This window comes from Quercus lobata, chromosome 5 (assembly GCF_001633185.2).
Source record: "Quercus lobata isolate SW786 chromosome 5, ValleyOak3.0 Primary Assembly, whole genome shotgun sequence".
NCBI lineage: Eukaryota > Viridiplantae > Streptophyta > Magnoliopsida > Fagales > Fagaceae > Quercus > Quercus lobata.
The window spans coordinates 69,995,581-70,012,598 of record NC_044908.1 but is presented as its reverse complement, the minus strand read 5'-3'; the positions used below and the strand labels follow the sequence as shown (position 1 = coordinate 70,012,598).

The 17,018-nt window shown below is 35.7% G+C and overlaps 2 protein-coding genes across 2 annotated transcripts; both read right to left on the bottom strand.

Moving 5' to 3' along the window:
• Positions 1-147: 147 nt before the first annotated feature.
• On the bottom strand, positions 148-4,643 carry LOC115993138 (putative pentatricopeptide repeat-containing protein At1g12700, mitochondrial). The gene is made up of 2 exons (XM_031117423.1): positions 2,281-4,643; positions 148-837 (listed from the first exon to the last, which is right to left on the bottom strand). The coding sequence occupies exon 1, from the start codon at positions 4,294-4,296 to the stop codon at positions 2,560-2,562; it is 1,737 nt and encodes a 578-aa protein (XP_030973283.1). The 5' UTR covers positions 4,297-4,643; the 3' UTR covers positions 148-837; positions 2,281-2,559.
• Positions 4,644-10,396: 5,753 nt separating this feature from the next.
• On the bottom strand, positions 10,397-16,889 carry LOC115992904 (probable glycosyltransferase At5g20260). Its single transcript, XM_031117145.1, has 4 exons — positions 16,633-16,889; positions 16,091-16,252; positions 12,811-13,165; positions 10,397-11,130 (listed from the first exon to the last, which is right to left on the bottom strand). The coding sequence occupies exons 1-4, from the start codon at positions 16,887-16,889 to the stop codon at positions 10,450-10,452; spliced, it is 1,455 nt and encodes a 484-aa protein (XP_030973005.1). The 3' UTR covers positions 10,397-10,449.
• Positions 16,890-17,018: the final 129 nt, after the last annotated feature.

The following is a 17,018-nucleotide window of genomic DNA, read 5'->3' as shown; positions in this document are numbered from 1 at the left end:
ATGAGATCTATGAGTTCTTAAATTCAAAACCTCTAACTAGTAATTAAGGGCCACCCCAAGAAAACGAGAGGGGATTACACACACCCATAAGAATAGTCAAATGCTCAAATAGTTTTGAACAACCTCATTAAAATAATAATTAAAAAATAAAAATAAAAAGTGTTTCCATATTTCAACCTTGTAAACACAAATTCAATTTCGCTTCTGACAGTAACTATAACTTTTGGTACGACTGTTGAAACAAAGAAACCAAATAAGTATACAAAGAAAAATACATCTGCGGTACAAAAGAAAAAAAAATGGAGGCCTCCAGTGGGAATCCCAAGTGATGTTCATAAAGAATTGAGGCTTTTTTTTTCTTCTTCTTTTTTGTTTTTTATTTTTTAGTAAGTAAAGAATTGAAGCATTTCTTGCAGATTTCTTTCCTTTAAGAAATAGTCTCCTTTTGCTTTGTCTAGACTCATTAACTTACTAAGCTTATATCATCCACTACAGTTTCAAAGACCAGTCACCATTTCCTCTTTTCTGAACATGTCTCTGAAATAGCCACACTGCTTATCAACACCAACCACTATCTGCACTCAACTTTCTGCAAAAGATTCCAAGTAACTTCCCTAATAACTAAGCTAATTGCAGGGATCTTATTAGAAGTGCTTCAACTATGATAGCCTCAGCCCTGTTTTAACACAAGCAATTTCCTTTCCACCTAGATTTTCCATTGGCAAAAGCTTCTGTTGTAATAAGAACTTGTCAGTTGTGACACTGCTGGAGGAATTGCTTGCCCACACCTGCCTGATTATAAATGGGCCCACCATGCTGTTTATCCACAAAAGACTCCTGCACAATTGAATGACGAAAACTTACAGAAAAGAAATCTATACAAAAGAAGGCACAATGATCCATGACTCAACAGGAACTATATTCCACAATACAAAAAGATTAACAAGAAAAATATTTTAGTGACTCATCCATATCACTTGACCAATTGCAGAAACAAATTATGAGATATTAATAACTTTGACCACCATCTGCCAACAGATCTAAGAAGTTACTGTATTGAGCAGATAGTTGACACCATGCTAATCTAAAAGTTGTAAAGATCCTTAAATATTCTCATCCAATAGCACTAGCGGAGACAAGGTTCCAAACTGAAGTTTTTGTATACAGATTCTCAGACAATATAATCAGAGTGGACTTAAAGGGCTTAGTTTCTCAAGAGTTGGATATAACAGCACCTAGAAAGTTAAACCAACTGCAGTGGCCGAAGAAGATAGAATAAATGTTAAATTGCTAAAATCCCAGGGGGGGTGGGGGGAAGAGTTCTAAGGTCTTCCAAAAACAAATAAATTGGATCTAACAAAACAAGAGAACAAAATGTGCCAGAAGAAAGAAAAAATATTAATACATCATAGGAGCTTATTTAGGTAAATATGACATTTATATATCTGATGGCAATTATCAATGTTCTTGCCATGCTAAAGTAATGATCACGACTTCATTGGTTGTCGTTGATGAAACTATTTAAGATTTAAAAAGAATAACCACAGCCTGGATAAATTTGCTATAATTAACAATAATATTTATCTTTTTTATGTTTTGCTGTGCTATATTATCAGCAGAGTATGAAAGTAAACATGCAGTAAGCTGTGGTGATGGTAATTTTAGAAATTGAGCAACAGTGTACAACAAGAAACTAGTTCAGAGAAGCATCTTTACATCCTTCATAATCACACACAACAAAGCTATGTAAAAAGCCCAATGAAAGATGAATTCTTTGATAGCAATTCCTTAGGCTATCTTGTGCCATTGCAATATAATCCACTACTTGTCCAAAAAAAAAGATAAGAAAAGCCCAATGAAAGATTAGAAACTAAAATTAAGGAGAAAGGCCTAACCAGCGAATTGAAAGAAGGGGAAAATAAGGAGGAAATGAATATCATTTTACCCATCATCTAAATTTAAATAAAGAGATGCAGATGAAGTACCCATGAAGGATGGGTAAAAAGATAAATATATCACCGAATAATAAATCACTATCCTTATTTGCAGTATACAGTATTTATGATTTCATGTTTTCTACTCAAACTGAAACCCTGCATTAAGTTATTTTAAATTCAACAAAAAGGCCATTAACTGCATCAAACACAAGATATATTTTTATGAGTAACAAACTCAATTAAGTGGACTAATCCTAGAATCAGGATTCACCATATTTGTGTGGTACAATTGAGGTGTGTATCACAAAATCAATCTCTTAAAAAAAAGATTAGAAAAACTTACATAAGATTCCTACAGTGGCATAGGGAGTGTGTTTAAAGACTGAAAGGAAGAAAAATGCTCCACATTCACGATAGACTGATGAGGAATAGGATGGATCTGCTTCAACCGGAATCATTGCCCGACCAACTGTTCATTCTGTCTTCACATCCATTCTTGTTTTGGAAGCAAACAAGTGCGTGAACAAATCACCAATAGAGCCAGTGAATCAATAACTAGAAGCGTCTCTTTCTGCAGTACTGTGAGCTTATGGGTGAAATTGACCCAAAGATCCAAATAGGGTCACAGAAGCTTCTGTATCGATGGCAGGGAATCGAGATCTAATTTACCATCTGCCAATAAATCAACTAACAACTCTGCGGTTGATGCATCAGCAGAGAAACCCCTCTCCACCATTTCATGAAAAACTTGAATTGCCCTTGACATCTCATTATTACCAATAAGTCCTCTGATTATTGTATTATAAGTGAAGTCATTTGGAGAGCATCCATTTTCTTCCATTACTTTAAGCAACTTATTCACTTCGCTTGTAAGTCCTTCACTAAAAAGTCCTCTAATCATTATAGTGTATGTCTTCACATCAGGTTGCAACCCTTTATTTGATAAACTATGAAAGAGTTCCCTTGCAGATTTAAACTGTCCAGCTTTACACAAATTTTCAATGAGGATATTGTAAATAACATTATTGAGGTGCAACTTGCATTTTTCCATTTGTTGAAACAATGCCATTGCCTCAGCAAGTCGTTGGTTTTTGCATAGGCCATCCAACAAAACAGCACAAGTCTGGATATCAGGAATTACTCTACAGGCTTGCATCTTTTGAAAGAGTTCCTTTGCAATCCGAGGTTTCCCAACATGAAACAAGCCACCTATAAGAGTGGTGAAAGTAACAGTATTAGGAATCAATCCTTTAAGAAGCATCTGTCGAAAGAGATTCATGGCTTCATCTATCTTTTTACTCTTACAATATCCATTGATCAAAATGCTATAACTAAAGACATTAGGTGCAAATCCCTTGCTCATCATTGCATTAAATACTTCAAAAGCCATATCCAACTGGTTTCTCAAACAATATCCATCCATAAGTGCACAGTAAGTAACTATATTAGGTTGTAAACCTCTTTTAATCATCACTTCAACCACATCTTGTGCTTCTTCAACCAATCCTTCTTTACAATACGCATTGACCAATATGGTATAAGTTTGTACATTTGGTTCAATTTTTTTACTCACCATCTCATTTAACAATCTTGTAGCATCTTTCCATTGGCCTAAATTGCACGCTCCATGTATTAAGGAGCTGTAAGTGACAACATTTGGTGGAATGCCTTTATTAATCATTTCTGAGAAAAGATTCAAAGCCTCTGTAATTAAGCCATCCTTACAAAAGCTATCGATTATCGTGTTAAATGTCACTACGTCAGGCTTACACATTCCTTCCATCTTCCTAAGTAACTGAATAGCCCCACTAGTGTTCTCCATCTTGCATAGCCCCTTAATCAAAGTGGTCATAGTTTTTGCATTCGGCTCAAAACCAAGCTTCATCAATTTCCCAAAAACAGAAAACCCACATCCCATTTGATTCAATTGGATGAAACAATTGATCATAATACTGAGAGTACTAACATCAGGCATAATATCTAACGTACCCATTTGTTTAGACAAAGAAATAACGGTTGAATAATGGTTCATTTTGGCAATCACACCTAAGAGTTGATTGAAACACATAATAGAAGGCATGGGTCGCCGTTGAAGCATTTTATCGAACACAATGAGTGCATCATTAATGTTACCAATCCCACCACCACCACTATCTCTCAGAAGCTTTTCCAGCTCTAAAATTCTACTAGGTCTGCTTGGATTTACATCTATTTTGACGTTAGGGGAAGCTCGACTATGGAATTGAATAATGCTACTTATCACACAATCATTATTAGTGAAGAGAAGAAAAGCCGTACCCGTGCCTGTAAAATTAGAAGTAAGAGGAGTTGTAAATAAAGCAGCACTTCTCCGGATCATCTTTTCTCAAGTTAAGTCTCACCCACCTTCAAGAACAGGTTGCCCTGACAACATGACTTTGTTAACAAGTGAAGTTTGCCGATGGCTTCTTATATATAGGTGGGTAGTACCGTACAGGTGCCAAATTTGGATTGACCATGGGAAGGAATTATTTGCATAGTGGTCAAGGGATTTATATATTGTTTTGTCAAATAAAGTAAAGGAAAAGCCTACGACCGCGTGGATATAAAATTTTTTTGTTGAAACTAATGGAGAAGATGGGCTTCCATAGAAAGTGTATAGAATTATTTTTAGCCTGCATTAGCTCGGTCTCATACTCTATTTTGATTAATGGTGAACCAACATGTAATGGTAAGTTTTGTGATCCATACTCCTCTAGATGACATATCAATATGTTAGTTCCTTCTCACAAAGGTGGGTGCATGGTACTAAATCTCCTTAAAGAGTAGTTTTAGACTCAAATTGACGTGAGCCTGGGAGTATGCAATGCTTCTTAAAAAGAAGCAAAGGAGTCGCTGCCTGGTTATAGGTCAAGAATCAAAGAAATGAATCTATGAAGGTCTTCTTACCAAACATGGTCTGGAATTAGGGTAGAAGATGGGAAGATGTTAGGCACCCTAAGCTTGCCCAATAGTAGCTGGCCTTCATATATCGCTACTGGATAGTGGATGATTGTGTCTATCTAGTGAGCCTATTAAGCGAGCGCATTGCATCTAAGGCCTAGAGTTTGTCTACGGGTCATGTGAAACAAATATGGAAATCAAAGTAGACAAATCATAAGAGAGGCAATCAATCATGTGAAGATCAAAAGAATGTATAAGCATATACAAATCTGATCACATGAACATAGAAACATGTGAACATCCACACATGTTCACAGGGAACATGGAAGCATATGAGCTTGCAAGCATGGGATTATGGAAGCATATGAGCATTCAAACATTTGGATATACAAGCATGTGATCATTAAAGTAAGTTAACATGTGAACATGTAATCATCAAAGCATATGAGCATAGAAGCATGCAATCATCAAAGCATGAGAGCATGTGATTATCAAAGCTTGTGGGCATTTAATCATGTGAGCATGAGAACATATAAGCATGTGAGCATGTGAGCATTTAAGCATTTGGATATATAAGCATGTGATCATCAAAGTAAGTAGACATGTGAACATGTAACTGTCAAAGCATATGAGCATGGGAGCATGCGATCATCAAAGCATATGGGCATTTAATCATGTGAACATGTGAGCATGTGAGTATGAGAGCATATGAGCATACAAGCATGTGATCATAAAAGCAAGTACACATGTGAGCATCCAAACATGTAGACATGTGATTGCCAAAGTAAGCAAGCATGTGATCTTGTGAAGATGTGAGAGTATGGAAAAGAGGGCATACAAGCATATGAGCATACTAGCACATGAGCATACAAGCATGTGAGAATATATAAGTTTGTGAGCATGTGAGCACGTACCTCTTATCGCCCAATCACTTCAGCATTTAAGCATAATCATCAAAGTGCATGAGCGCATGAACGTCCAACTACATGATCATTTAAGTATCTAGACATATCATCATCCAAGTGTGTGCACATGTGGATACCAAACAAGAGGCTGAATGCTTAATGAGAATTAATGATTAAGTCTTATGAAAGAGTGACACTTAATTGGAGTGGAGTCTTTATTAAATTTTGAATGTATTTCCTTTATTAAACCCAACATCAATTATTAAATGTGCTTATGCCTTTTAATGCACTTCAATTGATTAACTTTTATTGCTGGTCCTCCAAAAGGTGATTGGTATAGACAATGCCACCATGCCAAAGCTAGTACTTAGCCTTAGACATGGAAAATGAGGCAAGCATGAAAGGAGGAGGATCCATAGGCACTTGAGGCTCTTCTACAACCACTAGCTAGCTGTCCACTCACTTAGCAAGATATAAGTCCCTTAGGCCATCACTCTCGAACAACCGAGAAGTCTAAGAAGAGACAATAGCAGTTGCCTCTAAGTTTGGGGCAACAATAGGAGGAAGCCTAGCCTAAGGTCAACAAGTGATCTGCTAACATGTTTTGTCAGAAAAAGAACCCAAAGACACATAAAATGATTATGACAAAAGAAAAAAGAAGAGAGTTTGGCTCACTGAGTCAGAGGTAAGGCCATCAAGATGCTTTCGCGCCGAGGTAAGGGCCTTCAGGTTCACATTAGCCCCACAAGCAAGTAGGGCATAGGCCAAGGCCCATCACTGCAAAAGAAAAAGATTGATACAGTTTACAAGTTATGAACAGTTTGCAAGAAATAGAGTACATATATAGTTTGCAAGTTAGGAACAGTTTGCAAAAAACAAGAGCGTAGATAAAGTTTGCAAGTTAAGAACAGTTTGCAAGAGTATGAGATAAAGTTTGCAAGTCCAGAATAGTAGTTCAGATGCAAGGCACATATATGGTTTGCAAGGGTACAAAGTGCAGTTTGCAAGACTATGTAAAGAAAATTAAAGAGAGAGAATCTAACCTCAAGGAGCTTCCAAGGCCTTGCTAGCAAGCGCAGAGTTCCTCGACTCAGTGTGTCCATAATAGAGTAGAAGTAGGCTAGGCAAGCATGCCCCTAGTTAGCCTCCCAAGCATCCTCAAAGTTGCGGAAGAGAGCCAATCACCTCAAGGACATTATCTGACCCACATTGGAAAAGAGATAAGCCCCTACCACTTAAAGCAAGAATGCCCCAGCCATCCGAGCCCGATCCTTGAGAGTCGCTTGATAGAGAGAGGCTTGAAATTCATCTCCAAATCAAAGTAACGAACATACTTACAAGAGTAAGAACGCCCCAATAGGTCTATGCCAAGCTCCACACTTGATTTGCCCTCCAAGTTGACAATGGGCTCATGGGATCTCAAACTGGTCATCTGGTGGAAGTCATGAGTCACAAACATCTCCCTTTTAGCAATGTGAAAAGTGTGGGTAATGTCCCACCACCTCTCAGCTAATGCCTAGACCAACACACCGTTGTTCGAGCTTTTTAGAAGAAGGCACAAGAGTGGCCCGAAACCATTTCATCCACTAAGGCCCTTGTCTTGTTAGTCAAGGATCAGTACCAATCGAATAGGGTTTTGGAGTTATCTTACTCGAGTATGCTCGTAAGCCCTAAATAAGACAAAAAGAAGAGCATAAGGATCATATTGGATAGAAATAAGTGAAAAGAAAAGTGAAATAGCATGTTATGGGCATAAAACTGTGTCTGCAAGTCCAAGCATGCATGCGCATACCGCGAGTATGTGTACGCACACCACAAGTATGCGTGCACATGTTTTTATGAACAACCATGTGTATGCATACACTGTGTACACACGCATACCCTTAGTATGTGCATGCACGGATGAAACCATAGCATGTTCATCGCCATTTTTGGCCTCCCTTGGATCAAAACTCATCCTAGACATGTTCCTACCCTTCCTAAGGCATCGGGTTTTCAACTAAACCCTTCCCACATCAAAACCCAGGCATTTACAAGTCTAGAAACATATTAAAAAACTAAAGATCAAAGCAAAACTTGAAAATGATAAAAGTTTGGAAAACTTACCAATTTGAGACATGCATTATCCGAGAGGTGTTCTTTGGCCTTTAGAGCAGTAGAGGAGACTCGTTTAGCCTTGTGGCACCAATCTAGCGGATGAGATTGAAGATATTGCCGGAAATTGTGTAGGAAGCCCTTTTGGTTTTTGGAGCCATTGATGTTTTGAAGAAAGTGTTTTTGAGAAAGAGAGAGATTTTGGATTGCAATGAAGGAATGAGGGATTGAAAGAGAGGCAAAAGCTTCATAGAGAAAGAGAGGAAGTTGGAGAGTTAGAGAGAAAGTGAAGAAATGAGGAAGATGTAGAGAATAAGAATAAAAAGAATGGTTGGTAACCTTTAGGAAAATGAAGTCAAAATATCCTTTAGAGAGAGCGAGGTACCTCTAATAATGGAGAACAAAAAAAAAAAAAAAATTGCTATTGTGAAACAAATATGTTATTGAATTTCCCAAGCTTGTTAGTTATAATAAGAGGGACAAAGATAAGATGTTTATATCTAAAAATATGAAGGAGAGGAAGAAAAAGAAACATATTCATTAATAAAGAGAGAATGAGGAAGGTCAAAGGTTGGGAAAGGTGAATGTTTAAGCAATAAACGTTTCATATGCCATATAGTAAATGAGACTCATTATGAGTGTCAAATATTTATGATGTGTACAAATCATCATTTGCCATATGAAATTGTAGGTTTGCATCACTCTTAAAGATTACACTTGTCACTTTATGTATTGGCAAAAGAATGTGTCATTACTTTATGCATCCACCAGTTGTGAGATCCAACTTTTATAACATTGTAATGTTTTATATAAGATACTTCTGGAGAATATTGTACATCTATTATAACATAATTATTATAGAACTTTGTTTGTTATAAGTTCATCATAAGAAGCAATAATTAAAAATTGCACATATATTCATTATAATTATTCAGTTCAAGTAATGAAAAAAAAAAAAAAACAATATTCTCTCTCTTTCTCCTCAATTCTAAAACAAAATATACTTGACTTTCTCATATCAACATCCCAAACACCCACAATGACTCACAGCCTTTACAAAACCCACAAGTCCATAACGTCTGACCTCGACTTTAAAATCGTAATTGTTGTCATCACTTAATATAAAACACAAGCCCCCTTCCTTGGTTGTAACCAACTCATAAAGGTTAGGATTAGATGGGACAACAATGTCGTAGCTAGGTAAGTGTCATCGAAAGTTCAATAGATCATTTTTTTTTTTTTTTTTTTTTTGTGTATTTGACATGGGATGGCATGAAGGGTAATGGGTAGGTGTATATAATGGAGTAGAAGTGCAAGAGGTGAAAATAGAGAATTGAAGTGCAAAGAATTTTGTGTATGTGTGAGGGAGGAAAAGTCTTGAAATATTGAATCAAAGGAAACAAAGATTTGTATCTTTTAATTTTTTTTTAAAAAAAAATCTTGAAATATTGAACCAAATGAAAAATAAAAAGTCAATATTTTTTTTTTCTTATCTTTGATGTGCATTTGAAAGTATTTCATTTCTTTTTACAAAAAATGCGTCATGTGGCAGAATCTCATACTCTCCTATATGAGATCTATATATATATATATATATATATTTATTGATAGTTGGTAGCAATAGTCAATTAAAGGTTTTGAGAACTAATAAAGGCCTTATTGACCGACCTATATATAATATATTTCTCTAATTTTCCTCAAAACTCTCCATCGCCTATTTAGACCACCATCCCTTTTTCCCAAATTCTCAACCTCTTAACCCCCTTAGAAATAGAATGGAATTGATTTTTTTTTTTTTTAAGAAAATGGATGGAATAGAATGAGTATAAGTAATGAAAAGGAAAGACATAAAATAGAATAAATTGAAATGGACAAATAATGGTGGGCATAAAATAAAATAAAATTTGAAAAAGAAAAAGAAAATGAAAAAGAAAAAGAAAAGAATAGAATGGTGGACTCACCGACCTTGAGATAAGAGAACAAGATAAGAGGGAGCTCTTGATAGACTTGATTGGCCTTGTGCTTGGCATGCATGATGCATGGTATGGTGGAGCTCCTCAATTCAAGGAAGCACTAACTACATTACATTTGATTGCCTAAGTTCCACATTGTACTAAAGTGCCCTCAAGCCACATGGTATTACTAACCTAGCTCTGATTCCATTTGTCATGTGATTTGAGGAGGTGATAGGCAGCCACATTTATACGGAGTATATCTTAAAAGGAATGGTCAAATTATATTTGTAATTTATGGTGATCATTTATATATTCCAATTTGACCTTGTAAACATTCGATATGGGAATCAAGACATACACTTAGAACAAAAGCTTATACAATCCAATCTAATTCAATCAAAACCCACACAAACTAAGGCATCATAGTCAAGAACTTATCTCATTTGATCTGAAAACTGATTTTCTAGCTTACAAATGGCCCATATCCTTTCCAAATTAATACATAAGCAAGATCTTCTAACATGCGCAGATGTTGCATCTAGCAACCAAAAGTCAAAAACCAAAAATACTAATATTTAGTTATCAAATTATAATTAATCATATAAGTGATTATAACATGTAGACATTGATGAATAGTTAATAATCGTTTTGTGTTAGCCTAATATTAAGCCTTCTAAGCCACACGGAGTGAAGCACCATATGAAGGACATCAAATGGCTTAGCTGGTCTGTTTAGCTCAAAATGCCTTGCTACTTGTGCCACCCTCTTTTGCAATGTCAAGTATCTCTCTTGTGAAATCCCTTTCAAAATTGTCTTAATTTCTGGTATTCTCTTCGGAGGAATAAATACTGCAAATTTGCTCCAATCAAGAACATCACTAAAGGGTAATGTATAGTAATCAGAAATAATCACCGGGACACATGCTTGATACATTGCCTCCACCACTCTAGGACTTGCCACTTCTGATCCACTTGGACACAAACAAAACTTGGTTTGTCCCATTAATTGATGGTAATTTTTCTCCTTAGGGAGGTTCTCATAGACTTGAACTTCACCATCTTTGTCCTTCCAATGCTGGAATAATATACTCCTTATGTCTCCATGGGCTCCTCCGGCAAAGAATGCGAGGATGGTGCGCTTACTAGGGGCTAGGCCGTGACGGGGTGGGCCGAGGTTGAATATAGGGTAACCTTTCAAGTTAAATTCTGGTAATGAAACATCTCTTATGGGTTTGAAACCTTCGGACGTGTTGGCATTACATAGCACTCTTACGAAATTCTGGTAGAACTTGGGATCTTCTGTTACAAGCCATGGTGCCTGAAAAATCAAGTAGAGATAGGTTAGTGAATAGAATTGACTATTTCTATTTAGCAACATTTAAATGAGCTAGGTAAGTCTAAGCCAGTTGCAGAACATACAGTACTTAATGTACCAACCAATAAAAATATTTCTATTTGTTTTTCTAGCGATTGTGTACTGCTATATCACTGGATAACAAAAATGTTGCATAGTTTATTTGTCCAAAAAATTAAATTCCAAACCAAATTTAAAATTAGCCGAGCCAGCTCTAACCCACACACCACTTGATGTAACACCACCTCTTTTTTTTTTCTTTTTTGTCAATGCTAAAAAACTTAATACAAATGTTGGTAACTTTTGGAAAGTAAAGACCCCTCAAGACAGCACCTGAAGTTGGAGAAAAATCCTAAAGTTGAAGAAAACAGTATCAGTAAAATGATGTTTGAGTTTTGAAATTGGAGATGGGAAACGATGTTCCTTTGATATGATAGGTGGCAACTGGAGAGTTCACTTTAATTTTATTCCAAGGTTGAAAGTGTCCATAAAATAGGACTCGGTTTTAGAAACCAACCAAATCAGAGGACCTGGTGTTAATTCAAAGCAAGTTGTGAGGATGTTGATAAAAGTCTCTGGTCAGCTTCTAGTTCATGGGTGTTCAATTGTGCAGTAACCTGGGACTATCTGAGAACAAAACGAGAAATACCTAGGTGGAATCTAATCTGGTTCAAAGCTGCTATCTCTATAAGTTCCTTTATTGGCTTGAGTGTTTTGTATAAGGTACATAAAATCCAAAGATCACATATTTTTTGAGTGCTTCTTCACAAGGGAATCTGGAACAAGATCACGAAATTATATATGTTTGGTCTGAAACTTACAATTTGAATGAGTAAGATTTTGTAAGCTGAAGCATCATGAATCTCAATGGTAGAAGTTTGAGAGCTTCACTACGTAAATTAGCTTGGTGGGCTTCTGTCTATCACATTTGGCTTAAGAAAAAAAAAACTATAATCTATGCAGCTTTGGACTGATATGTTTCATATATAGAGCTGTACAGAATCCAAGCAGAGATGACCACTCGAATATATTTCTGTCAGAAACTAATAGATGTTGTTGGTAAGCACGAGTGGTTATCCAAAGTTATTCAAAAATGAGTCCTAAGTCCTAACAGATGTGGATAACGATGAGTATTTATCCAACATTATTCAGATAAATAAGGCTAGAATTGTTAAAAGATAACATGATTTTTAAGGAAAGCTTTCTTGTCATAGATAGTTGAGGTATAATTACCCTTTGTCCCGCCTCTCTGTTTGAGCTCTATAGGTGTAAGTTTCTTGATAATTGTAGGAAGTAAAAGTTGCTAAGAGATAAAAAGAGTAGTGTCACAGGAGGAAAATAGAGTATTTGGGAAACAAATTAAGAATAAGAATAAGAATATATATATATATATATATATATATATAAGGATAGGATGCAAGAATAAACGCCTACCTAGCTAGGATTTAGTTGAAGAAGTCAGCAAGCATGACTAATAATAGGATAAAATAGAAAATTATATAGCAGAAAGCATGATAATGAATAAAAAAAAAAAGAAACTTGTTATGGAGTTTGGCTTATTTCCAGCATTTTTTTTTTATTAAAACAAAATGAGATTACAGTTAAAAAAGTACTGAAAGTAAGCTAAACTTATTTGTTACTTACCCAATCATGGCAAGAGACCATAAAATGGTCCCCTCCGCTGCTTCTATTCCAATAGGGGTACTTATCAGCTACGACGTTGATATAATCTCTAGAAATTATGGCCAATCGTCGACGAAAGGCGTGGGGCTGAAGCCTATAAAAGCTGTCCACAATTTTGCTGACACTGAGTGGAACAAAGAATGCATGTGCCTCATCAGGATGAGGAGCCATGAAGGGGCTCTCCCCTCTCTCCATCTCATCCATGAACTGTCCTCCAATGGAGTATAAGTAACTCATCGGTCCACTGTGTGCCATTGGTATCTCTCCTTCCCTGTACACCCACACCTTGAATCTCTTTATCATTTCAATCTGACTCCTGATATATACATATATTCACCGTCTTATTATTATTATGAAAATACATTTGCTAACATCATTTGTGGTCTAAATTACAAATTACATCATTTGTTTTTTTCTTAAAATTCAATTCAATCCTATAACTTTTGTTCAATTTAATCCTCCTCAACTATTGGTGTAGACACGAGGTGCTAACTCCTAGGGTTTATTCTTTTGTTTGCCGTTGTTTAATTTTATCAGTGTCCTGCGTCAACTATTGTTTTATTTTTATATAACTCACACATCATAAAATTATAGTTGCATGCACAAAAATATTTATTATAATAACTCATAAATACAACCAACCTACTTTGAATGCCCCCTTTCATATGATCAATGCATATAAATTACCAGTCTATTATCTATATAATTTTTCATGTGAAATATTAAAGGAAATTAAAAGTTGACAAATTGTCATATTTTGGTTAAAGCTAAGTGTTCTTATAGGGCACATCTACAATCAGGGGCGAAGGGAAGGGGGGCGAGGGGGCCAATTGAATCTTCATGCAGTAGTACTAGTAGTACACTAAAATGTAGTAAAAGTTTATTTGCCCCACTTGACACAAATGACAATCTATATTTTTCTTGTTATATCTTATATTTATATGTATTAGCCTATTAACAAGAAGACAATTTTACATTCACACAACACTTTTATTACATGATGGGTCCCACCTAATAGTACTTTTTTTTTTCCGCAGTGCTCTAGAAATCACCGATGCGGTCACAGGGGTGTTGCACCCACGTCCGACATGGGGTGTGGTGGGCAACGCCGCTGCCTGCATGTTAGTGCCATGACGGAATTTTTTTTTTTTAATTTCCGAATACGCTCCGATTTGCTAACTCGAGCTAATTCACGTTGATTCAAGTCAAATCGGATCATATTGGCTGAAATCGCTAAAACAGGTTGATTTAGGCCGAAACCAACTTTGAATCAAGCTGAAATTCAAGTAAAAAATAAAATAAAAGAGTGCAAAATGCACCGTTTGAACTTGAAGCATCTTTACCTGAAAATCTCTCATTCTCTTCTCACCAATTGCTCTTTGGTCTCTGCCTCCCTACCTCTCTGCTCTCTCGTTCACTCACTCTTCGTCTCCCCTCTTTCACTCCCTAAGGCCTCGTTTGGGAGGAGGGAATGGAATGAAAAGAATAATTTTAGAATATTTTTTCCTTCCCTTGTTTAGGAGTTTTAATGGAGGGAATAAAAAGTTCATTCCCTTGTTTAAGAGTTTAAGAGAGAGGGAATGTAATGGATAGGAGAGAACACTCATTCCTTTCTATTTCCTTAAAATCTCAAATTTTCATTCCCCCTGAAATCAGGAGGAATGGGAGGAAATGAAATTAGATTTAATGATTTTTTTACTAAAACTCTCAAAATACCCCTATATATTCAACCCTTTATTTTAAAATAGGAGTCTAATAGTAATATTATCATAAAATGATTTCATTCCATTCCCTCCATGTTACTCCCAAATAAGATTACTTACATTTCATTCATTTTCATTCCTTACATCCAATCAAGGTTACTTAATTTCATTACATTCTATTCATTTCTCTTACTTAAATACATTCTATTCCATTTCATTCCCTTATGAACTCCCAAACAAAGCCTAAGAACCCACAACCACTCACTTAATGTCTCGATCTCTCCATCATGAACTTCATGTTTTAGTTATTATCTACTATTACTCTTAAATTTGGTATATGTTTATATAATGTGAAAAAGTATGCTTAGCAATATATATAAAATATAAATAAAAATATTTTTAATAATTTTTTAATCTCCGCACCCCGCCACACCCACACTCTTTTCAGAAATTGCATAGTCTTACACCTGCACCCGAATCGTGAAATGCACTTGTGCTTCATAGACAATGCTTTGCCAACTAGAATTTGAAAAAAAAAATGATACAGAATAGGACTTCGAAAGAAAAAACCTATGTTTATGTGTAATGTATCTACTTTAGCACCTTACCAGTTGGTTTCCTGCTTACAATTTTTTCTCTCGTTATCCACCTTTTTAATATCAAACTTGAGTTTTTGCTATAAACTTGAATGTTAACAGCTTAAAAAGTAAAAATGTCTATTCCCTTGAGTTCTAGACATCCCTTGGATCGGTTAATCTAGGCATACACACCATCACTTCATAGTGAGCAGTGCCTATAAGGTGGCTCTATAATCCATATCCAATCCCAGTCCTGAAGGTTCGAATGGGCAGAATTGTAGGAAATGTTGGAAATCATTGTTGGGTCTCAAGGTGCCAAACAAGGTTAAGAACTATGCATGTCGGGACTGTTGTACTATACTCCCCACTAAGGCTAACCTCTGTCACCGGAAAATACGATGCATAGATACAGCATTAAAATAAAGATGTGGCCAAAATATATTGCAATCCTATCGTATACATCAATTGCTATCTTTTATTTTTGGCAAGTTATGCAATAGTCATCGCACAGAAAAATTAAATAAATGCCATTATTCATTGTGCCAGCAAGAATTCCAAGACATAAATCAACTAAGAAATAATACATATCTCCATCGCTATATTTTTGGGTTATGCTAACGAGTGCCCTTAAGACACTCATTAATAATCCATTTTAGGAAAGTTTTGATACCACTTTTATGGAAAATGAAAAAAGCTGTCAAAATATTAATTACTTTTTTTTCATTTCCCATAAAAACTTTTTTCAAAAGTGAAAAACAGATTCGATCCCAAAGATTATTCTCATTTCCTATGTTACCATCCCAGGCAATTAATGCAAAGAAATAAATAATTAAATATGATGGAATATGAAGAGGAAAATGAGATTGCAAATTAAAAGGGTACCCAAAAAAAAAAAAATTTTCCTTAAAAAGAAAATGTAGTAATTGCAAAAATGTTTCCTTAAAGAAGAAGGAGCTTAACTGATGAAAAGCTTTGGCATTTCTGTATACGCAACCTCTTGGAACGTAAAATTCAATTTTATCATCAGATGTGTAATTCTGATTGTTAATTGCTTTCTGAATAGCTGCACGTGCTTTAGCCAAATCTTCTTCAATCCTCTCTGTACGACTCTTCTCCTGCTCACTCAATGTATATATAGCCCCCAAAAACAAAAATTAATACATAGTCAAATAAAATCAAAGTAAGAAAAAAAAAAAAAAAAGGAAAATTAAAGAAAAATAACACATAGAAATATTAAGTATTTTGACTGTGGGAGGACTTTCTTCTCGGCCCCCAATTAGGTATTGTTCTTTTTAGAAATGGCGTTGAGATTAAGTTCTCAAAGATTTGTTCAATCCTACATCTGGGAGAGACGCCTTCCACTCATGTCTTATGCCTTTGGTCTAAGGATGAGTGTATCACTACTACACATGATAGAGCACTTTTTTTTTTTAATTATTTATAATTCAATAGTTACAGTGTGATGAAAGTGGAATTTAAACCCTTAACGAAATATTGGTTACCTATGTACCTTGATATGATTGGCAGTGTTGAAAGTAGAGGGAGGTGCTTCCAATGAAGACTTTGCCATAGTTGGAGAAGGTGCCAGCAGTGAAAGTTGAGGGGATTTTGGGTTTGTTTGTAATAGACGAGAAGGTGATGGAGTTGGAGTAGAAGAAGAGAAATGGAGGTTTTCGTTTAAGGGAGAGATATAGATAAGGAGAAGAAGAAGAAAAGTTGGAATGAGCAAAAATGGTGAGTGGAAACTAAAGGTTGCCATTGCTTCTTCAATTGTTGCGAAGGGACTCTCACAGTGGGAAGACCAAGTTGACAAAACACAACAAATTTTTTGTGTCAACTAACAACATTATATTGCCACAATATATACCGTACGCGGACAACAATGACA